This window comes from Amblyomma mixtum, chromosome 10, assembly GCF_055824585.1.
Source record: "Amblyomma mixtum isolate Tamu chromosome 10, ASM5582458v1, whole genome shotgun sequence".
NCBI classification, from domain to species: Eukaryota; Metazoa; Arthropoda; class Arachnida; order Ixodida; family Ixodidae; genus Amblyomma; species Amblyomma mixtum.
Window position 1 is genome coordinate 26,484,798 of NC_143021.1, and position 24,749 is coordinate 26,509,546.

Consider the following 24,749-nt stretch of genomic DNA (forward strand, 5'->3'; position numbering starts at 1 on the left):
AATAGCGCTAATATCAGCCGATATAGAAGAAGTAATTGAGAAACGCCACATGGAAAATTGGGATTATAATCAGTTGGAACTGCTCATCGCTACAAAAATGAAACAAGTGAAAGGAGTTAACCGCTGGAGAGGAAAGAGGAAGCCACGAAGCTGGTGGAATATGGAAATTAAGGAGGCCATCGAACAACGACGGGTGGCTTCAAGGGAACACAGAGAAGCAAAGAGGGCGCAGTTATCTGTAGAGGAAATAGGAAAAAAATGGGAATCTTATCGACAAAAGAAACAGCAAGTTCAGGTCCTAGTCCAGGCTAAAATAAAGCAGTCCTCTGATAAATGGCTGGCTGAAGTTCGCGAGGCAAATAAAGGGGGGCCAAGAAAATTCTGGAACCATATAAGCTGGTTGGGAAAAACAAATCAAAGAAAACAGGAACAGATTATAGATGCTGAGGGAAAATGTTTGGAGGGAGACGATGCTGTGGACTACATTACGTCATTTATAGCTGCGTCTTTTAGCGACGCCAATGGGGTAATCTCCCCAAGTGAGGCGGCAACACAGGACAGCACAAAAGAGAACAGCTTAGAACTGACTAGTCTTAACTGGGAAAAGGCGGAAGCGAATATTCCTAAAACCACATCCGCAGGGATAGACGAAATTCTAATTAAGCTGATTAATGAACTTGGCCCAAGAAGCAAGGACGCGCTGATAAAAGCATAGGAGGCAGTCATAACAAATCAGCAAATTCCGCACAGGTGGAGACAGAGTAAAATGAATTTGATTTATAAAGGGAAAGGAGATAAGATGAATATAAAATCCTTCCGTCCGATTACGATAACATCTGTTATGTACAGGCTGGCAATGCAGGCGGTGAAATTAAAAATGCAGTCATGGGTAGAAGGGAATAGGATACTCGGAGAACTTCAGAATGGGTTCAGAAGGGGTAGGCGGTTAGATGATAGCCTGTTCGTGCTTACCCAATGCATAGAAATAGCTAAGGCGGAAAATAGACCTCTGTTTATAGCCTTTCTAGACATAAGCGGTGCATACGATAACGTGAACAGGGAACTCCTGTGGAGCATATTGAAAGATTTAGGTATTGGTGATGAGGTAATTGATTTTCTACAGGAAATCTACCGAGATAATGAAGTTGAAATTACATGGGAAGGGAAAAAAAGTACCACAACTGTAGGGGTGCACAAAGGATTAAGGCAAGGTTGCCCTCTATCACCGCTGCTGTTCATGCTTTACGTGATAAATATGGAAAGAACGCTAGAAGAAAGTAATCTGGGTTATAATCTATCGTACAGATTAGGCGGAAATGTAGTTGAGCAGCGACTCCCGGGTTTAATGTATGCGGACGATATTGTACTGTTAGCAGATAGCCAGGAAGATTTACAAACTTTGGTTAATTGCTGTGGAGACGAAGGAGACGCTCTAGGATTCAGTTTTAGCGCAACTAAATCAGGTGTGATGATTTTTAACGATGCAACTGATCAGGTGCTTACAATACAAGGCCACGAAATACCCAAAGTGGCCGAAAACAAATACCTCGGGATATGGCTAAACGAAGGGCAGATATACACGGAAAAGCATGAACAGGCTCTTAGGGCAAAAGGACGAAGAGACGCCGGGATAATGAAACATACGGCATTATGGGGGTACAACAAATATGAAGTACTAAGAGGTATTTGGAAAGGAATAATGGTGCCGGGACTTACTTTCGGCAATGCGGTTCTGTGCTTAAGGGCAGAAGTTCAGTCGAGATTAGACGTAAATCAGAGGGCTGTTGGAAGATTAGCACTAGGTGCCCACGGTAAAACCACAAACGAGGCAGTACAAGGGGATATGGGCTGGGCATCGTTCGAGGCACGGGAAGCTAAGAGTAAAATACTATATGAAGAACGCCTGAGGAAATTGGACGATAACAGATGGGCAGCTAAGGTATTTAAATATTTATACAGAAAGAACGTTGACTCACAGTGGCGGAAAAGAACTAGAAAACTAACCAGTAAGTATGCCGGTCATGAGGACGGAGAAAGAAAGAGCATTAAACGACAGGTTAAAAACGCGGAAGTTAAAAATTGGATGAATTCAATGGAAAAGAAACATAGTGTAGAACTATATCGATTCTGGAAAAGGCAGATCAGGAAAGAATTTTTCTATGATAACTCAAGAGGCAGTGCCCTACTTTTTGAAGCTAGATCAGGGTGTCTTAGAACGCGCAGCTACAAAAAGAAATTTAACGAAGAAGATGACACATGTGCAGTGTGTGGTAGATCTGTGGAAACAATTGAACACCTCATAATCAAATGTGTGGGTATCCATCCGGATGTCGATGCAGGCACAGTCACTCTTTCTGAGGCCCTAGGGTTTAAAGATAACAATGGTCATGTAAATAAATCTGCAGTGGAAGTCAGCAAAAAGCGATTGGAGGATTGGTGGCTGAAAAGCAGAGATGTGGCATAAGGTTAGAATAGTAGGAAACCGTAGGCAAAGTTGATGGAGAATCTTAATGAGAATTGCCAACACAGTAAACAAAAAAAAATAATAAATAAAGAAAAGCTGAGCATGGTGGCAATTGCCACCACCCCGTTTCAAAGGGGGCGCTCCTATCCATCCATCCATCCATACTTGAAGCAGTCGGGCGTATAGGACCCCACAGGCTGTTCATATTTTAAAACTGCGCGAACAAAAACAAGGACCGAGCAAGAACACAGTAACACAACACAAGCGAAGACTTCCAAATTTTATTCGAAAAGATTGTCGCAGTCTTTTATACCCTCTGTGGATGCCATCAACACACCCCAACCCATCCGTAACATTTGAAACACGTGCGCTTATCTCCTCTGAGTGTTCCAAACATTCCACGATAATGGACAGGCGCCTTAGCAGCACAGAAGTGACTTAGAAACACGCGCAAATTTTTTTCTCAATACAACGAAAATCCCGAGCCACGGGGCTTGTCCACGCCATGTCGAACACGCCACGAAACATAAATAATAACAACGAAAGGAAGACATATGATAAGCATGACACCCAACATGAACATGGTAAAAGGCAATGAAGAGATCACTAAAACCTGAGCAAAAATGCGAAATCAACAGAAACGCGGAAAAACAACTATGAGGCCACTAAATTGGAGTTAAAAAATAAATAATAATCTCATTCCTCAGTAAACAAAAGCCATCTAAAACATGAACCAAGTGTAAAGTGAGAACCTAAACATAGAAAGCTAAAAGAGTGACGCATGAACCCAACAGGACTAAGAGGAAGGCGAAAATCTAACAATGACGGTATGCATTGCTCCCTTCTAGAAACTCACACATCGATCTGCGTTCTTAGCAATTAGAAAGGCCTCAATAATTTCTCTTTCTGTCTTTCCTCCCGCTTTTGCAAGGAATTCAGCATCTTCTAAAAACGCTGCACAGGCTGCGAAAGCAAAATCATTTTGGGACAGACTTGCGCCTCTGGAGGGATGACGATGATGATAGTGTTAACGACAAGCATCGCGACGAGCTAGAGAAGCCAGCACAGCGAAGGTGCCGACTGTGCTTCAGTGAAGCACGCTTAAAAAATGTTCACATGACCTGTGTTCATAATCGAAATAAATCTTAAATATCGGAGAAGAGAAGGCAGCTTAATACCGCAGAATCACCCTCCTGGCGACCGTTGGTGGTCTTTCCATGGTTCAAATAAGAGTGACTAGGGATGCTTTGTGCGGATGATATGCGCAGCCCGGGTCTAGAGAACGGTTAATGCATCGGGCTTACTCAACATTATAGCACGGGGTGGGCCGACTCAGCCAGACACGCTTGACAAAATAAATTACGCAAACGGACACTGATCAGGTCACCGGCATGAAAGAGCCGTAGGCAGCAACCAATAAAACAGTTTCAGCTTGTGCGCTTTGTGTTTTGACATTGACACTTGGTAGCGTTCGGCCTCTTAAAAGTCGCTGCAAGCACAACCGGAATGGTCGTCTTCTGTCATCTCGTTTTGTGTTTCGAACCACTGACTTCAAGCTTATGTAAACTGTCTTACGCAAGTCTCTACTCACTGCCAGGTTACACAGGCAGGAGAAGTTTCATTTGTCACACAGAAAAAAAAACGCGAGCCTGTGCAGATAGCACCAGTGTTTTGAAAGTAAACGAAGCCTGAAAAATCTGTTTTATCTCTGTTGAGAACTATCGACCTACTTCTCAGAAAACACAGGGAAGCTTTCTACTAATAAAAAAAATACTGCGTGAAAGTGATCGAAAGAAAACATAAGTTTGGTGAAGTAGCCCACGTATTTCGTTTTAAAACAACCAAGCAAGGCTTCTTTCCTACGGGCACGTAGTAGGACGGTGTGGTTTCAACTTGAGGCACGAATTTTCACAGTTTGCACAGGTTTCACGATGATAAACGGCGAATATTTTCCGTTAGCGTCTTGCAGTAGTTGTGGTGTCCTAGCTCACGTCAAACGTGACACAGTCCGAGCAGTCTATAATCTCTTTTTTTCGCCCTCATGAAAGCGGCGACACCCAGCTTCGCATCTTCAATAATTTTCGGCGATTATGAATCGCGCCTCTTTCGACTGTCATGACTTTGTTGCTGCAGCTAGCGTGATGTTGCCGAGCTTGAACTTATTTATGTGTAAAGGCTATTTCCACGATGTTTCTTTTGAAGCTCTCCGTCACAAAACTTTATTCATAGTGTATTTACCTGCAATAGGTTTATTGAATGCGGTGAAGAATCGATTCTGTTGAGTTCAGAACTCAATGTATCACACAGTTCTCGACTAATAATTTTGCGTTGATAAGATGCTTATGCTAGTAATATGCTCTGAAGGACCTTTCCACTTGGCTTTAAATGACGCCCTATTGCTACAGTGAAGTTTAAATGTGCTCCTAGGCTTTTCACGTGTCGGTGTCTTGCGTCGTTCAAACTGTATGCAGTTTCTCAATTGGCGTGCCTCGTAGGCATAATTTTGGCCAGCAATAGTCTTCGATTGTTCGTCGTTTCTTCGTGTGTCCGTGTTTCTTAGCGCTGTTTCTTCCTTTTAAATGCATTACCAACTAGCCCAGAACGGTGCTCTTCTGAACCTCTTAAGAGCTCTAGAGGCCTAAAATGAAGCCGAGTTACCGCGTGGTCGGCTCGTCATTACAACCAATAATGTTTATTCGGGGTTTATTTAAGGTGTTGCAGAAAGGTACGGAGTTGTGTGGCTTCGTTTCTCACTGCTACGACTCCAATTTTAAGACGAGAGTTCCTGTAGTCCGCGTCCAGCTTAATAATCGCCGGCAGCATTTCATTTGAGCTCCAGGCATTGTGCCCTGGTTTTTCGCCCGTTCAAGAGCTGCTGCTTGCACCATAAGCTCTATAGCGGCCCATTACGACGGACCTTATGAGGTTCTTGCCAGAATAAGTTACGCAATTTGTTAGATTACACGCCTCACCGCCACTGCTCGCCGTTGCACGGACGCTGAAATGTCGAACGTCACTCGTTTGAATCACGGCGACTTTTCCCAGCCAGTAATGTTCGCCCAGCAGATTTGTCAGCGCGGGAGAAAATTGTAACGGCGCAAAGACGAACTAGGATTCGCGGACAGAACAAAAAGAATACCGCCGGGCTCGCTCGCCCTAAGCCCTCAGTCTGCCGGCAGCTGTCGTCGTACGCCTGGCGTAACCCTGTCTTTAAGAAAAACTTTGAGACGTAACCATATTTCAGACATTAGAGCCTTACCACGTACACTTTGATTAGGTGATTTCTTCATAATGAACGCAAATATTTCGTCTGTATTTTTTTATCCATTCAATGCAACATAACTAATTATTATTCAGTCATATTGCAGGTGCTAGAAATTGAAGAGAATTCACCATGCGACATGTTTTGACGTAGAAACTAGAAAGCGGTCATCGTAACGTCACACCCAACTTCACCACACAGGCGTTCTAAACATCTTTGTGACAGCTATCGGCACCCAGTTACAACGGCATACAAGTACCAAAGTAACTCTAATATCCTACGTTCGCACTGTGATGCCAGTGAAGCAGTTCTCGCGCTTGCGCGTTCCTACCGAGCACTTCTTAACGTGCTCTGCACTCTTTTCGAACAACGTGGAGACTTTTCGAGGGCAGTAGTGTCAAATCTAGGACTGGAATTGCAGCCAATATAGCAAAAAAAATAAGCGCGTGAGCCGACGAGAACGCAGTACATGGACAAAAATAACCAAACCTTAGTCACTTGCGGTGACAAAAGCTGAGGACCCCAACGCAACAAAGTGACGAGGTAACGAGCCAACGTATCTCTATGAGACCGACACTGGAAGGCCAGGGCCGGCAGCTCGTGGCATAGCCGCCGCTTGTGGCTGTAAGATTGCCTAAAGAAACAAAGCATTTTTATGACAAGAAAAGCGTTGTTCTTTCCAACAAAATGTACTATCGTGTACAAACGTCACTGATCCGCCTCTGAGAACCGACCCGCGCCTCAGTGCACCGATCTCTACACCAGAAGTGCGGCGTCAGGTGGCGCCCGTATGCAGTGCGGTAAACTTCAGGGACTTACAGAGGGAGTGACTTACTTTTACCCCCGATAGTACTTCATTAAAATGTGTGTAAATAGGTGTGGTGGCGCCGAAACATCGGCGGCAAAACAAAAAAAGACGCCAAGGTTCGTGGCCGGCGGCGTGCCACCAAATTACCCCTGTTTATTCCGGTGACGATGTTTATGTACACATGAAAGTGGGTGGTGCTCGCGATGCATGATAAGAACAGCGCATTCATTTATTTATTTATTTGGAATACTGCCAGTCTCTAGTTGAGACCATTGCAGGTGGGCATTGCATGTATCAGATTTAACAAAGTGAATCTAATTACTCAAAGCAGCTTTTTGAAATTCAAAACAACAAGGAACGAGGAACAAGGAGCAAGTCATGCAGTGCAGAAAACAAGAACGAAGTTAACAAATTTATACAAGCACTTTCACGAAAGTCATGATAAGACTAACGCGCTCTATACACAACATCACCCCCCCCCCCTCCCCCTAGAACAAGAAATAGAAAAACGCATGCTAAAACTCCAAAATTGCTTCAGGCAGGCGAAAGGAAATCAGAACACTAACTAGCGTATTCCGGTTACATAGTGCCGATACCGTGTCGGCACTGTACGTTTTCGCTGCGGTCTTCGCGGCACTTCTTCAGCCGCATTTTCCGTCCGCAGAGTGGTTGCTTGCTGTTGACAGTGCTCTGTGTGTTGCCCGCCAGGCACTCCACAATCTGCACCAGCAATCGGCGTAACTTCTTGATGCTTTGTATCCGCCTCTGCTGCATCCTGTACCGGCTCATGACGATCACCAGCTGTTGTTGCAGTGTCTGCTGCTACCGTAGTATTGAGACCTGCAGAAGTCCTGAAGAAGGGCAAATCAGTCTCGAAATCAACCACTGCACCATGATGCCCCTTCACCTTTTCAACCAACAGCCGCGCATCTTGTTGGCCCCCTCGGGCAACTAATGTCATCTTCGACGCATTCCACTTCTTTCCGTCTTTCAGTAAAAATGAATTCCTTCCTATACGCTTCTTCACCTCCAGTGGCAAGGAAAACTTCTGTTCGCTTTTCGTGCCAATATCTTCACGTATTTTCACAGTCTCCTCTGTTGATGGTGGAATCTCTGGCACCCCGTTTTTTATCCGTGTAACTTTTCACTAGTTGTTGTCGGTTTCTGACACGATGTCGCAAGTCTGCCATGTGCACCACTGGTTCATCGAAGAAACCGTCCCCTGGAAGGCCAACAACATCTAACCTAGTTCGAGGTCTCCTTCCGTGTAGCAAGAATGCTGGAGACACCCCTGTTGTGGCATGTGGTGTAGCCCTTTAGACACTCAAGTACTCCAGGATGGCTTTCCTCAATGCCCTGCGCTCCAGTGCTGCCGTCTGCATGTACTCCTTCAGAACGCGATTGAACCGTTCGACCTGGCCATTGCACTGAGGGTCATACAAAGATGTCACACAACGTTCAATGCCCCTTGCCTGTAAAAGTTCCTGAAAATATGTAGACATGAATTGACGGCCATTGTCTTTGACCACACTGCCTGGGTACCCTTCCCGTGCAAAAATCTCTAGCAAGACTTTGACTCCTGATTGTGCAGTTATAGACTTCAAAATTTCACCAGCGCTGCGACTAGGAACAAGAATAGAGAAGGAAGACAAGGACAAGCACTACTAACAACTGAAAGTTTATTTGAAAAAACACAGCTTATATGCACACAACTGACAACCCAAAGCGCCTGCGCTTCCCGGAAAAAGCACGCAAAAGAAAGTTAAAAATCTAGATACAAAACTTCACTCTCATGTAAGTTTACAGATGGTGTGCTAACGCACGTGTCGCTGTTTTTGTGAGTGTGATAGGCTTCACATAACTCCCTAGTCAGCTGATCTGGATGTCTGAATTTAATCTTAGCCCTGTTAAGCAGTGGAAAGCATGCTTTTTTATTAGACACACCGGGTTTATTCAGATGACAGTCTCTGTAATGAAGGGACAGATTTGATGAAGGAGCACCATTCAAACATCCATTCAAAATTCAGACATCCAGATCAGCTAACTAGGGAGTGGTGTGAAGCCTATCACATTCACAAGAACAGCGACACGTGCGTAAGCACACCATCTTTAACTTACATGAGAGTGAAATTTTGTATCTAGATTCTTAACTTTCTTTTGCGTGCTTTTTGCGGGAAGCGCAGGCGCTTTGGGTTGTCAGCTGTGTGCATATAATCTGTGTTTTTTGAAACAAACTTTCAGTTGTTAGTAGCGCTTGTCCTTGTCTTCCTTCTCTGTTATTGTTCCTAGTCGCAGCGCTGGTGAAATTTTGAAGATGTACCAACTAGCTCAACCCACCATCTTGCAGCAGTTATAGACGCAAAAAAAAAAAACTTCAGGCCACTTGCTGTGATAATCCACGACTGTTAATGCAAACCTGCAGTCGGGCGGTGCTCGTTCCATTGGCCCCACAATATCTACTCCCAACTTAAGCCATGGCTTCTCTGGCCATTTCACTGGCTGCAGGGGGGCGGTCACAGCTTTTTCAGACTTGTCTGCTGCTTTCCACACTGCACAGCTCCTGATGCTATTTTCCGCGTCATCATCCATTCTGGGCCACCAATATAACTCTCTCAGTCGTTGTTTCGTCCTGACAATGCCCGGATGAGATTCGTGAGCGATTGCAACAAACTTAGATATCAGGTCTGCTGGAGGCACTATTCGCTCTGCACGAAACAACATCCCCTCCACAACAGAAAGTTCATCTCGTACGCGTGTGAACAGCAACAGTTTTTCTGCGAGCTCCTTTTTTTCTGGCCACCCAGATAAGACATACAGCATCCCCTCTTGCAGCACTGGGTCATTCTCTGTTGCTTCCTGGAGTTGAATTTTCATAATAACACTTGACACTGTAGCAATTACTTCTTCCAAAGGCTCACCTTACACTGATGGCATGGGCAACCGGGACAGTGCATCAGCCACCACATTGGTTTCTCCCTTTCTGTATTGTACAGTGAAATTATACCGCATGAGCCTTACACACCACCTTTCTATTCGAAGGGGGCGTCGACGTGTGTCATTGCTGGATAGTAAAGTCACCAGTGCCTGATGGTCAGTCCTTAGAATGAACTTTCGGCCCCACAAATACACATGCTAATACTCGCAAGCACATAGTCATGCTAATGCTTCTCGTTCTCGTGTAGAATATTTGTGTTCTTGTGGTGTCAAGGCCCTGGATGCAAATGCCACTGTGCGTGACTCACCATCAACAACTTGTTGCAGCACAGCCCCTAACCCATAGGCTGAGGCATCAGCAGTCACTTGTACAGGTAGCGTTTTGTCGAACATGGCCACAGCCCCGCACGATGCCAGAAGTGCCTTGGCCTTGCAGAAACGGTCCTCTGCGCTCTGGTCCCAGCAGAACTCTTGGCCCTTGCGAAGGAGCAGCCGCAGTGGCTCCACTTCCTCTGCATAATGTGGAATAAAACGAGCATAATACCCCAGAAGTCCCAAAAAAGAACGCAGACCAACCACGTCCGTCGGTGGCTGCGCGCAAAGAACTGCGTCGACTTTTGACTTGAGGGGCCTCTGCCCTTTAGCACTGACATGGTGGCCCAGAAAAGACAGTTCCTGCGCTTCAAACACACATTTCTTGTTTTGTTGCAGGCCGGCTTTAGCAATCCGCCACGAAACCTCACGTAAGTGGCCGATGTGTTCCCCCTTCGTCCTGCCGAAGACAATGATATCGTCAATATAGAACAGAACGCCGTTGCAACCCTTCAGTATCTCCTGCATCATCCGCTGAAATGCAGCAGGGGCTGAGGCGAGGCCGAAACATACTCTGCGGAAACGGAACAGTCCTTCATACGTCACGAACGTTGTTATTTCTCGACTGCCTTCTACCAGCTCCACTTGGTAGTATGCGGATGCCAAGTCCAATTTTGAAAACCATGCTGCTCCATTAAGCTGGTTCAATAGTTCTTCAGTGCTGGGCAGTGGGAATCCATCGCCCACAACTGCTTTATTTGCTTCGCGCAAATCGACGCAGAGGCCGGTGCTTCCATCTTTTTTTTCACTACAACTATCGGCGACACCCATTCCGATGCGTTCACACGCTCAATTATGCCTTCCTGTTCAAACCTTGCTAATTCATTAGAGACTTGCTCTCGTAGCTTCAAGCGTAGGCGCCGAACCTTCGCTGCCACGGGCTTCACATCGGCTCGCAGCTTCACTTCATGTACTACGTCTTTCGCCACGCCCAATTTGTCAGCAAAAAGGAAAGAAAACTCACATAATTCTGAGGGAAACGACTCGGTGATCGCCGTCGTCTGCAAGCAAGCCAAGGATGCTCCATCAATGCGTAACCGTAGCTGTTGCACTGCATCCAAGCCCAATAACGCAATGCCCTGTGGAACCACGTGGAAACGAACGTTGGCCGACACACTCCCGTGCACAGTCTTTGCCACAAAACTACCGATGACCGGAATCCTTTGGCCAGAGAAGTCGCGCAGCGTCGCCACGGCAGGATCCAAGTCAAACCGGCAAGCGAACTTTTCTTGGTATAAACGGTGAGGTAACATGGACACAGCTGAGCTTGTGTCTACCAGGAGCGGAACTGATTCGTCCTCGATGCACACATCGACCACCAAAGTTCCCCGTTCCGCCTGCGTCACCGTCAGCACGCCCAACACCTCTATGCAGTCTTCATCTCGAACAGTCCGCGCTTCTGCTTCTCCGCGGCCTTCACACACTACTTGAAAATGCCCAACCCTGTGGCACCTTGCACAACGCTTCGCACGAGCCTTACATTCCCGCGAGTTGGCTTGGTGTCCATCTGAGCCGCGCCGGTAGCACTTGCGCCCCGGACCTGACGAGGAAATGCCCTTGAGCAGCGGACCTCTTGCCTCCATCACTCGCTGAACTCGGTAAGCGTCGTAACCGTCCTCAAACAGTCGGGCGCCGTTTACTGCCTCTTCGTACGTCCGCAGGATGTCGACTGTCTCATTCAACGCAAGCGTCGATCCTTTCAATAACAGCTTCTGTCGCAGTTCCACACTTCCAATGCCATCGACAACATTGTCACGCAAAGCTGCCTCAAGAAAGCCGCCAAAATCACAGGTATTTTCCAGTTGTCGGAGGGTTGTGACGTAGTCGCGTATCGGTTCATCCGGAAGCTGCCGTCGCAGCATGAATCGGCGACGCTCAACGAGAACATTCACAGTGCTTGGGAAATGGCGTTCCAGCAAGGCGAGCGCTTCATTGTAAACGCTAACAGGGGTACCTGTTTGCACAGTCTTTTGGTCGAGCGAATCCGTTGCAGCGCCCGCGGTCTTCGGTCCCGGATCAAGCGTGCGGAAACCCCACGACCTTCAACGCCTAGACATTGCAGTAGGATGGCTCTCCTCCGAATCTCGGACTTCTCGTCGAATCCTGTTGCTTGTAGAAAAATTTCGAAGTCCTCCTTCCACTGGTGCCACGGTACAGGCGGTTGACCAGGTACTTCCAGAAAAAGGGCTACTGGCGGTAGCGCAAACGAATCCATCGCCTGACACGCCTCCCGCGTGACGAGCCGCGATCCTGTAGTCAAAATTGCCAAGCGTCAAGCCACCGGACCGTCGATTGCGCCAGTATGTGGTGGCGCCGAAACATCGGCGCCAAAACAAAGAAGGACGCCAAGGTTCGTGGCCTGCGGCGTGCCACCAAATGACCCCTGTTTATTCCGGTGACGATGTTAATATAGACATGAAAGTGGGTGGTGCTCGCGATGCATGATAAGGACAGCGCATGCATGATAAGACTAACGCCCTCTATACACAACAATAGGCATAACTTGTATTGTGTTTTAGGCTTTGAGTCGCAAGTATGTGCTCAAACGATATCTTTCGTTATAATGTTTGTACGCTTTGTTTCGGCACTCCAGTTTCACTGGCGCTAGTACATGTCGCTGGAATTTGTTTCTAGACCGCGTTCGAAGTTCATGCGGATGACAGACGTCAATTGATGTTGTCCGCCACTTCACAGGCACAAGTAGCTGTCGTACTTGAAGAGGTTCACAGAGCAACGTCAGCGTCAGTGCGCTATAATGCACCACTGTCTACCGCCCCCTGGCATCCGTTCAATCAGTGGTTGCGATCCGGTCACAGCATGGGTGACAGCGGGCAGTGAGAACGAGATCCCCGCATTGTGTTTTTCTCCGCCCTGGCTAGGTGGCGCTGGAATGCACTTCAGCCGTTTCGCTATTATTTCGGGTGTTTATGCAGTGTTTCCTGCATGTATTGTCTGCATGTATTGCACGCGTAGTCCGCATTCATAGCAAAAGTAGAGCATTCTTAATTTTGTCATCCTCTTGAGCGCACGATAATAGTACAGACGATCGATGTGCGCAAAAAATTACACAATCTATGTACACGAGAGAAAAGCAAGGACAGGCGCAACGGTCTGTGTGTTTTGCGCCTGTTCTTGTGTTGCTCTCATCTACGTTGATTGTCTAATGTTTTGCGCACATCGATTACCTGTAGTGTTACCATGCGCCAATTAGGCCCAACAGCAGTGTCCTTGAGCGCAGTTTGGCTACGGAGCGGGTGGGTACAGTTCGATTCCAAACTGAATGCCTTATTTTGTGTTCTCTGATGCATAAGAACGAGTTGCACTGATCGTTAAGTCGTAATCTTCTTCTTTTATACTGACATATCTTAGAGGGCGATTCATCGAAGTCTTATGTCGCGGATAGCACTGCGTGGATCATTAATATACTTAGTTTTTTAGAAGTCACACCTGGCGATCATATGCGCAGGTGGCGCCGTTCTGCGACAACACCACTCATAAGGACAACGCAGGGCCGCCAGGCAAACACAACTCGACCTGCGGCGGGAAATCTACGTGGGAAGTTATTACACAAAGCGAGGATTTCAAAGGGTATGTTGCATGTAGCTCAAAATGATTTTCAAATCACGAGCCAAAGGTTCGGTATTCGCTGCGTGTGATATGGCATATTACAGGCAATGGCTTGGAGTTTACTCTCGCGATGGCGAAACCTTTCAATGTAGGAATGCATTTAATGGCAACATTTTAACCTCTTTGCCAGTAGATGTTTTGCCCGTCCGTCCACACCATGCGAAAACTCGTGAAAGTGAAACAAGCGAAAAGGTTTAGGCTATCTCTCGAGTCCCTCGAGGACTCGAACCCACGCCTTTGGAGTGCCACTTTAAGAACTGGTGGCGAGGTTAATAAACTGCGCTACTAGTAGATTTCCCTGTCATGTTGTTCGTAGAAGCTTATGCAAAAGGAACTTGATCATGTAATAGTTGCAGTTAGTGCGCCATAAACAGCAGGGTTAGTTCGGTACGCAGTGAAGCACAAGGAGGAAAGCAAAAAGATTTATAAAATACCCCGAACCAGAGTTGCATTTTATATGTTTATGAATCCGCAATACCCTCAATGAATGGCATGGCCGCTACAAGTCACGTAACGAAGAGTTCATAAAGGTTTCTTTAGTGATACCATGAAGTTTGATTTAATTTATTGGGGTGTAACGTCCCAAGCAACTCAGGCTATGAGGAAAGCCGTAGTGAAGGGCACCGAAAATTCGACACCTGTGGTTCTTTAACGTGTACTGACATTGCATAGTACACATGCCTCTAGAAATTTACCTCCATCGAAAATAGACCGCCGCGGCCGGGATCGAACCCGCGTCTTTAGGGTCAGCAGCCGAGCGCCATAACCACTGAGCCACCGATATCATGAAATCAACAACGCATTCTTACACACACACATAGCAGGACGAAGAGTGAGACGATCATAGGGCTATGCCCTCGAAGTATACCCTCGAAGGCAAATCTCTCAGAGCGTCGTTTGCCCGGATCCCTTCACGTCCAGCAAGGTGGGGCGAAGACAGTGCAGAACTAGAAGTCACACCCTCCATGACGGCATGATCAAGTTTTTCCGCATTACCCAGCGTTCAGATTAGAAGCCTCCATATCTTCGTGGATTTAATCAGTAATTTATTACCATTTTAAATGTTGGCGAAAAAAAAATAAAATCAGGCATTCCGAACTTACCAGCTTGACACTTGCCAATATATGTGTCTCACTGACTCCTATGAAAGCCGATCACCTTGCCTTTGAGATATACGTGGTCTGTTCTGAAAGTAGTAGGACTCATTTTTAAGCATGGAATGCTTTTAGCCCCCGTTGTCGGCAGTGTGGTGACGTCACGCCCAGACCGAGAGCCATCATCCGGGCACTGAAATCCACTCATCCGGGCACTGAAATCCAGTCATCCGGGCACTGAAATCCAGTCATCCGGGCACTGAATTCCAGTCATCCGGGCACTGAATTCCAGTCATCCGGGCACTGAAATCCACTCATCCGGGCACTGAATTCCAGTCATCCGGGCTCTGAAACGAGAACATCCGGGCACCGTACGAGACTTAACGAGATTTAACGAGACTCTCTAAGCCCTCCTACGCGACCGGCATGCAAGCGCCGGTTGGTCTCCAAACGAGACAAAAAATAACTGCTGCCAGTGCCTTCTCAATGTTTATCAAGATATCAGTGGAGCTGTGGGTTTGATAATGCACGGAATTATAATTTCCGATTTCTAATAACGCGTGCAAAAAGCACATAAATGCCACGTTACACTTCGTTGTCATACGTGATCTCTTAGGGGCTTCGCGCATCGAAGCAAAGCCGCGCAGGCGCACAGGGGCCCGGGGGAGAAGCGCTGCGTTCAAAGGGCAAGGCATCGCGCCGAACGGGTGGTGGCGTTCCTCCCTTCCTTTACGGTGCGGTTCGGGTGTCCACCGAGATGGCAGAGAATTACTGCGCCATTTCCTTTCCTCAAAAAACCTTGCGGTCAAATGGCAAGGCATCGCGCTGAACGGGTGGTGGCGTTCCTCCCTTCCTGTACGGTGCGGTTCGGGTGTCCACCGAGATGACATTAGGCCCGTAAACATTTCATGCTTACTCTACTCTCGTTTACGGGAGAGGCAGAGATTTTTTTTAAACAAAATTTATTCAAGAGAATAGTACAAACGATTACAATTTTTCAAGGTAGCATCCTTCCGCACCTACACGCTGCTGCCAATGAGTATTACAGTTTTCGTACGCCTCCAGGAACGCCTGGACCGTAATGCTATTTAGCTCCCTCGTCACGGCCTGTTGAGCCACCTCTACCGATCCGTGATGTTTCCCCTCGAGCGTCGATTTTATTCTCGGGAATAGAAAAAAGTTTGGCGGGGCCACGTCGAGGCTGTAGGGGGGCTGAGGCAGCGCTGCCGCCTTGTGCTGGGCAAACAATCGGGGTCCTCATTCATATGATGAAGAAGATCCTACCGGTTGGCCTTTTCCTCCTCTGACAACACTCCCGGCACCAACTTCGCGCACGCTTCCCTCATGGATAACTTTTCTGTCACGAACTCAAAAACTTGGGTTTGAGTAATGCTCAAGTCATCAGCAATCATTCTTATACTCATTCTACGATCACTGTTAAGTAAATGTTTCACTCGCTACACATTTTCGTTGGTCTTGCTGGTCGAAGGGCGTCCGGAGCGGTCGTCTTCTTCCACTCTTTCCTTACCTTCTCGGAAAAGCTTGTGCCACTCAAAAAACACCTGATCTACCCATGAAAGCGTCACCGTAGGCCTCCTTAATCATGTTGTTAGTCTCTTTGCCCGTTTTACCAAGATCTACTCAAAATTTGATCGCGTATCGCTGATCCAGTAAACGCTCGACGATTCTGCGTGACGAGACGTTTCGACTGGGGTTCACAGTACAAGCGACCTCCTCTCTTCAACGGCCGAGAGCCGACTGCCGATTTTCCCCAGCATTCCCAATATCCCCCTTCAACGATCCTGCACGCGCAGACCGCCTCTTGCCGGCCCGTTCGCCCAGGAAAAAACTAGTCCTACAACTTTCAGAACAGACTCTGTATTTGCCGAATATAAATCGTTTCTACCGATGCTATGGCTGCTTAAAGTTGTGATCGTTCTGCCATCGATTTATGGGTTCGCGATATATAGTAAAGGTTGACAGAATCGTTTTTCTTCGTTTAGATACCTAGAAAAGCCGGAGTGGGGCTTTACAAAAGAAACCGACACAGGAGGGAGCCACAGTACACGTAAACACACCATTGTGCAATGCCATAGTGAAGAACACACTGCGAAGCAATATTCCCCTGAAATGTTTGTAAGAAAATGGTTAACTGTAAATATTCTTGTGCTTAAGATCCATCACATTTCATTTACCACAATTAGTAGCCAACACCAGCGGCAACGAGAGCACGGTGAAGGGTAAGAAGGGCTGGTGAGGCAAAACGAACCTGGATGAAACAGAACTTTTCCATTGGCTTTGCTGTGGCCAACTGTGGAGTGGATTCCAAGATAAGGCAAGCCTAGCAGGGGGCGGCAAGAAGTTAGGTGGGCGGATGAGATTAGGAAGTTTGCGGGGATGCGGTGGCGGCAACTGACAAAGGACAGGGGTAATTGGAGAGACGTGGGAGAGGCCTTCGCCCTGCGGTTGGCGTAGTCAGGCTGATGATGATGATGACTGTATTTTGCGCGTGTCTTCAGTCTTTGGAGCTTTGCGCGCCACGTTACGTCGCCCACAAAGCTCATTTACCTGACTGGTCTTGCCGCCGTTCTTCCTGTAAGATACCATCTTGTTGCTTTTTGAATTAACACTGTGTGCGCTGTTAACATTTTGCATCACAGGTGCCAAGAGACCTGGCAGAATTCTTTCATTTTTTTTTCAAGTAGGAAATGTGCTGAGGAAACCCCATGCTCCTAGCTGACAAGCATGTGGCAGTTGGTGCTTGTATTCGCCGTCAAGAGATGCCGCCACGGGCACCATCATCATCGTATCAGCTTGACTACGCCCACTGTGGGAAAAAGATCTCTTCTATATCTCTCGAATTAACCCTTTCCTGTTCCAGCGGCAGCCACCCTGTCACTGCGAACTTCTTAATTTCATCCGCCCACCTAACTCTCCGCCTACCCCTGCTATGCTTGCCTTCTCTCGGAAACCAGTCCGTTACTCTGAGGGACCATCAGTTATAGGGGCGCCACAGGACAACATTTTCAGTGTCGAGATCATGGACCCCGGGGGCTGTCGCGGCGGCCAAAGCGGTTACCGGCCCTCGTTTTTCTAACTTGCTCAAATCACCGTACGTAACACATTGTTGAGAAGACTAAGTGCCGTTTTTCTGAAGTTAGCGAATATACCCATACAGTTTATTTTTTCTAGGACTGCTTCTTGCCAACAATTCCAGCGCGGTCGGCTTGCATACACGTTTGTTGCACCCAAGAATCTGAGTCTGACCTTACAGAGAAATGCGTGAAAAAGTACGATTTTTCGTAGCGCTTCTGTCAGTGTAAGAGACGCATTTAATTTCCTTGCCTCAAGTGAACCTTCATAGACATTGTCCAGGTGCGACTTCAGTACATATATTGATATCAAAAAGCGTTTCATAGATATGCTCATACCGCCTGACAAAAAAACAAAGCCGTGCGCCGATTCCAAAAAGTCGAGTGAGGATAAAATCATTGACTAACGACGCAACTTCGAGAGTACGATACCACATAGTAACCTCACGACGGCGTTCAGAAGACCAGAATATAACGCATGATGATGCCCTCAGTTGGCTTCCAGACTAGCTTGTAATTCGAATTCGGTATCGACAGAACTGATGTTCACATGCCTGTAAAAGGTGCGTACAACAGTATGCTATCTGGCAAGGTTGCTACTTGGGTCACTACACTTCTATGCCATGTTGTCGTAAAGCATGGATTAGCCTGCAATTATCAAAACAGTCATTACCACTTCCAATAACAGGTTAAGGAATGCCCTAATAACACGCCCCCCAGAAAACGCTATAAGCAAACATTTGATAGAAACCGGTTTGTTGCGATAGTGGCTGAGGCTAACTGGGATAGCATACTACAAGAAACATGCGCCAATAAAGTGTTCAGTAAATTTTCTGCGAAGCTCAAAGAAATAATTAGCTCATGCACATCAGTAACTCCCATCACTCATTGGTATTCAGTTCCCCGGAATCCATGGATAACCAAAAGCCTTCTAAGCTGTATAAATAAAAAAAATAACCTTCTCAAAAAGGTTAGAAAGCAGCCATTTAACGTGCACCTAAAACAGCGCTATCAAAAATACTCGGATACTCTCTCCGCAGCACTTAAACGCTCCAAACAAGATTACTACCAAAATGAAATACTTAGAAATGGAAATGGCACTCGTTGAATTCGGTAACAATTAAGGAATTTCTGAATATAGCTGAAAACAAAACGAGCATAACGAAAGTCTCTGACGGTGAGTGTACTTTAACTGATCAAACTGACATTGCTAATGCATTTAATTCCTTCTTCTCGCGCCGCGGTTCCCCGCCTCCAAGTAGTTACTACGGCCCTCGTCGATGCCCTCACTCTTTTTACTTGCGCCCTACTTCACCAGACGAAGTCTTCCAAATAATTTCTAGCCTAAAAAATACCGCTCCTGGGATCGATGAAATTCTTTCTTTCAAAGTAAAGCTGGTGGGTCGTGAGCTGTCTAATGTTCTTAGTCACATTATTAATTTAGTATTTAGGACTGGTGCTTTTCCAACTGAACTTAAAAAAGGTAAGGTGACGCCGATATTCAAGAAAGGCGACAAAGAATGCCTAAGTAACTACCGCCCAATAACTATATTGGCTTTCTTTAGTAAAATAATAGAAAAGTTAATTGCTAATCGCATAATGAACTACCTCATTAAATTCCAGCTGTTAGCAGATCATCAATTTGGATTCCGGCCTAATTACTCCACAGAACTAGCTTTAATCGAATTCACAGACAGTATTAAGCAACATATTGATAATGGGTTGTTTGCCGGTGCTGTTTTCTTAGATTTCACCAAAGCATTTGACACAATTAACCACACTATACTGTACACTAAATTAGAATCTCTAGGCATCTGTGGGCCTGCTTTAGCTCTTTTACGCAGTTATCTCACTAACCGCATACAAGTTGTCCAGCTACAAGAAACATTGTCTTCCCCTTTAACTATTAATTTAGGAGTGCCACAAGGTTCCATTTTAGGTCCGCTTCTTTTTGTCATTTTCATCAATGACTTACCTTTGTCCTTAATTAACACAAGATGTATACTTTACGCGGAGATACGACATTATTCACTCAGGACAGCAATTTCACAAGCCTAATAAACAAATTAAACATGGACTTACAGAATATTGTTTTATGGTGTGAAAATAACTTACTACAACTTAATCCTACAAAAACCACTTTCAAGATATTCCGCTCTCATCAAAAGCATGTCATCCCGAGCCCAGCCATTTATCTGGGACACCATATTATCACTGCCTCCGAATCCGTTACATTTCTCGGCATCACGCTTGACTGTCATCTAAAATTTCATCTACACACCAAATCTATCAGTAAAAAAATTTCATTTGGAATAAGGGTGTTAATAAAAACTAGACTTTTCTTTCAACGCCATGTTCTCTTATCCCTGTACTATGCTTTCATTAACAGTCACCTTAATTATTGCCTATCATCTTGGGGTAATACCTATTCATGCCATATGTCATGTATTTCTCATCTTCAAAATCAAGTGCTTCGAATTTTATCTTTCAGCCCATACACAGCCACAGCTTCACCTCTTTACTCTGACCTAAACATTCTGCCATTGAAATGCCTCCTTAATCTTAGGTTAGGTCTTCTAATCTACCGCGCTCGCAATAATAACAATCAACTTCTCTGTTTTTCCGCATCTTTCCTTTCTAATAGCTATAACACTAGATTCTCTGAACAAAACAATATGCTTCTACCAAAAGTGAACACAAATTATGGAAAACAAATTGCTTTTTTCTCCGCCATCAAAACCTGGAATTCATTACCACTAGCAATCAAATCCGCACGTTCGCAGCCCGCTTTCTACACTTTACTAAAAAAACATCTCCTATCAACCCATTCAGCTTCATGCCATGCTTAAGGTTGCCTTCATCTTATTTTCTGTTCCCCACTCTGACAGCAAACGGTCATATTGTTAATCATCTGGAACCTCTTTTTTTTTTCTTTCTTTCTCCGCCTGTGTTTTATATCTGCATTTATTCAATGCCCATTGTTATCTGATGTCTTTTTGTGTTCTTTCTATTGCTTTTATGTTTTGCTATTTTATGCCTTTTTTGTTAAATTATGCCCGCTAACTATTGTATAACTTATTCATTGCCGCAAATTACACTAATGGGTTTTAACTTGATTGTATACTTTTATTCCAGCTCCTCTGCCAAACTTATGCACTTTCCTTATGTATTCCTGATGGGAGGTCCCCCAGACAGTTTTCACTTTGGGACCTCCTACTGTACTAACTTTTTTATTAAACTTACAACTCATTTGTATTTCGTTTTAATAAACCTTCAAACCTTCAAGGCTGGCAGCCCCAGAACATAGTCTCCTTGCAAAGCTTTCCCAAATTTTTCAGCCACCTTCCCAGCATGTCGCAGGGGTTCCGGCCTCTTAGAATTTAGTCTCCTGACCAGTGCATTCTGATAGACCTCGTCATCAGAATGTGTGGTTCTGTTCCAGGAAACTATGAAGAATATTGACATGTTTCAGTAAAGAGAAAGTATTGACTTATTTGCATCCACCCTAGTGCAGCCGAACAGCTAGAAAAGAAAACTGCACAGCTTTCGAAGAATCTTTATAGATGAAGAAAAATTCGACCTGGTCAGGGAATCGAACCCAGTACAACCGCTTGTCCAGGGCAGTCGTTCTAGCATCGAATGGAAGCTAGCGAGAGCGGCTAGCAGACGGTAATATAAGATCGAATTGGTCAAGTGGAAACGTTATTAGCGCACTCTTCAGAGGGATACCCCAAGCTAGAAAACATTTGTAATAAGGGGATAATATTGCTCTTTAGCATCAATCCCTGTGCATCCATAGCTATAGGTGGTGGTCGCAGGCAGTCCTTGAACAAGGAGGAATTTCTCTACAGCTACGAACTTTCAAATCTGTGACGCTTTCCTTTGTAGCCGTATCTCTTCGCTTGTGTAGTTGCTAATGAGCAACTACTCTCTATTATTGCGAAAGCTCTCATTATGGCTCACTTGTCGGATGCTCGGTGTTTCGCCTTCTAGAAACTGGTGGCACTCCTGACGCCATCAGCAGAGAAACGATAATGAAGTTTCTTAAATTAAATTTCCTCAGAAGCGGGTTTCGGTGCTAGGCCGGCGCGCAGACATCCGCTTGACATGTCGCTTCATTAGAGCACTGAGCCTATGCCGCAGGAGAAAACCCCCAACGCTGAATTGCCAGTTTCTCACGTTGGGTTTGAGTATCGTCATCTTCAACAACTACCATTCGGGCGGCGCAAACAGATCAGCTTGCTGCCCACTTCATTTGAGCACTACATCATCGGCGCAACACAACACCCCTCGCGCTAAACTGCCAGTCTGCCGCTTAGAATTTAAACATGGTCGTCTTCATCAGCTTCCATTCGGGCTGCGCGGACAGATCAGCTTCAGTGGCCGCTTCATTAGAGTAGTACGCCATCGCCGCAGGCGAACACTCCTCGTGCATGCTTTCGCTTTCACAGCACGCAATTAACCTTAAGTGACATGCGTCATTTCGCGCTGTAGAGTAATAATGCGGGGTAGCACTAAGTTGTTTATGGCGGCAGAAGACCTGATGAAGAAAAGCGGAAGCGTAAATACCTCGAACCGCCTGGATAAAATAGAATTGGTCATATTGTGAAAGCTGACAAATAAGCTTAATTTAGTCGGAATGAGAAAGTGTTATGCGAAGAGAAGGGAGCGTTCTCTAAAAAAAGGGTCCCCTATAGGTTGTAAAGAGGAAGAAAGTCATAAGCAGAAATCAGTTGTACGCGCTACGAACCAGAGAGATCAGTGTAATCAGCAGTGTCATTTTATAAAATGGTTGAGGTAGTGGAGAAATTGCACAGATCTCTGAAGTAGCCGATACATTCTGCTCTATAATGGTCGAAGCATCGGTTCCGAAGGCGGCAGAGCCATCGAGTCGCTCACAGGGAAAATGATAGACAAAAACAGGAAACAGGAACGGCGTCACGCAAGCAGCTGCAACATGAATTATCTCTGATAGTGCTCACAACGTGTTCATATAATGCTTTCGGAGACATGGATTGAGAAGAGCAGGGGATAAACATTAACATGAAATACGTTTGAAATATAGATTTGACGATAAGATTGCATTGCTATATAACTCAGGTGTCGAATTGGAAAGCAATATGAGAGCCTATAGTCACGCAAAGCGGTACGGTGGATCTAAATTTGGGCATGCAAAGAAGTACGGTAATATTCATCACGCTCAAAAGGAAACAACGAAAAGCTTATCGGTGTGACACGCTCGAAGTGCTAAGGTATACCACCTACTACGGAATCGTAGTGATCGCAAATCCACACCACGACTCTGAAGTCTGCAAGAAAATATAAATTAGGCGGCGCGCATTAGGCAAACACTCTACAATCATGCATGACAATTTACCAGTATCCATGAGGAGAAAAGTATAAAACAGCTGTATCTCACCAGTGCTCACCTACGGGGCAGAAACGTCGAGGCTAACGAAATGAGTTTAACTAAAGGACATCGCAGCGAGCTATGGAAAAGAAAATGATAGATTTAATGTTAAGAGGGCGCAAGAGAGCAGACTAGGTGATGGTACAAGCTGGAATTAATCATATCCTAGTCGAAAATTGGGCTTGGACATGGCATGTAACGCGGAGGCAAGGTATTCGATAATCGTTAATTATAACGAAGAGTATAACAAGAGACGGCAAGCGTAGCAGGATGCGGCTGCAAGTCAGATGTTAGGTGAGACCAGGAAGTTTGAAGCGATATAGTGGCCGCAGCTTGCACAGGAGAGGGTTCTTTGGGGAGATATGAGAGAAACCTTTTTCCTACAATGTGTGTAGTGAGCCCGATGAAAACCAATCCACTCTAGCCTCGGGGATTTCACTAAGCATCTTACTAAAAGTTGCAGGGCGAGAAAGGGCGAAAGAAAAGCGTTACTTATTCGATACTTCTCCTCATTGTGGCGCCGCCCAATCCACTTCAGGAGCAGTCTTGCTCACAATGGCGCTAGCTTACAAAAAGTTTTCCATCCCCAATTATTATCGTTGTTGTTCAAATCATACCAAAATACATTTGCAGGCTCAGCAACAAACTTAAGAACCCTCTCTGTTTTGGTATTCAGTCTTCATGTTCCGCGATATTTTTCTCTTTATTTAAGTATTGATTATTCTTATAGGGCGATATTTTTCTCTTTCAGGCTGAAGTCCTCGCTCTTAACGAAGTCACTGACTACCACCTTCACAGTGACGCAGCGCCCCACAGCCACCAGCATGGTTTTCATCTTCGATATTGGCGACATGACAAAGGTTTATAGCGTTCATACGCAGTGATTTCTAATTTTTTTTTTACCAGCTGCCTTTCGGAGTAATAAACTGCAAAACTGTTGTATCTATAGCGTACGCGTGCTGCGCGTTTATATCGGCATTTACATCCAGGGCCTTGAGCAATGTCAACCATTTCTTCTTCGGGTGTCGTTTACCTAATTAAGCCAAAGTACTTCTTTCTCTACCATGGTCGAATCCGGCAGTGGGGAAATTAACGAGAAATTTATTATCATTAAAGTGAGGTCATAATGTTTTAAGATGTGCGCGTGTGGAGGGGCGGGTGCGACTTGTACAGTAACTCCACATAAATCTTAGCCCTTCACAGGAGGAGAGTGAGAACTTCAAGAATTCCACCTTGGAGACACGATTTTTTGCCATTAATGAATGCATAATTAATAAATATTAACAGGGCTTTGATTTTAGACCACCAGCTACACAAATTACGGTAAATAGTTTGATTTGGTTTTTTGTGGTTTACGCCCGAAAGCGACGCCGTTTATGCGGGACGCCGTAGTGGATGGCTCTGGATAATTTTTCTACCTTCGATCCTTAACGCGCACTGACATCGCACAGTACACGGGCCTCTAGTATTGCGCCTCCATACAGATGCTACCGTCGCGACCGTGATCGAACCTGCTTCCTTAGGGTCAGCAGCCGAGCGCCATAACCACTGAGCCACCACTGCGGCTCGTTTGCAGTCATTAGTGAACCAATCAGATTAACAACCTTTCTTCCAAACCAAACCTTTCTTAAGGTAATGACTGGTATGCTTATAACATCGGATTTGTGGGTCAAGGTAACCTTTTAT

General features: G+C 45.7%; 1 protein-coding gene across 1 annotated transcript in view; it reads left to right on the forward strand.

The window, feature by feature from the left end:
• LOC149325431 (calcium-activated chloride channel regulator 1-like) overlaps positions 1–23,947 on the forward strand; it is a 37,380-nt gene extending 13,433 nt beyond the window's left edge. The window contains exons 5-6 of the mRNA XM_089563428.1: positions 13,307–13,428; positions 23,815–23,947. Coding sequence (XP_089419554.1) covers positions 13,307–13,428; positions 23,815–23,947 — 255 coding nt within the window. The remainder of the gene's footprint in view (positions 1–13,306; positions 13,429–23,814) is intronic.
• The last annotated feature ends 802 nt before the right edge of the window (positions 23,948–24,749 follow it).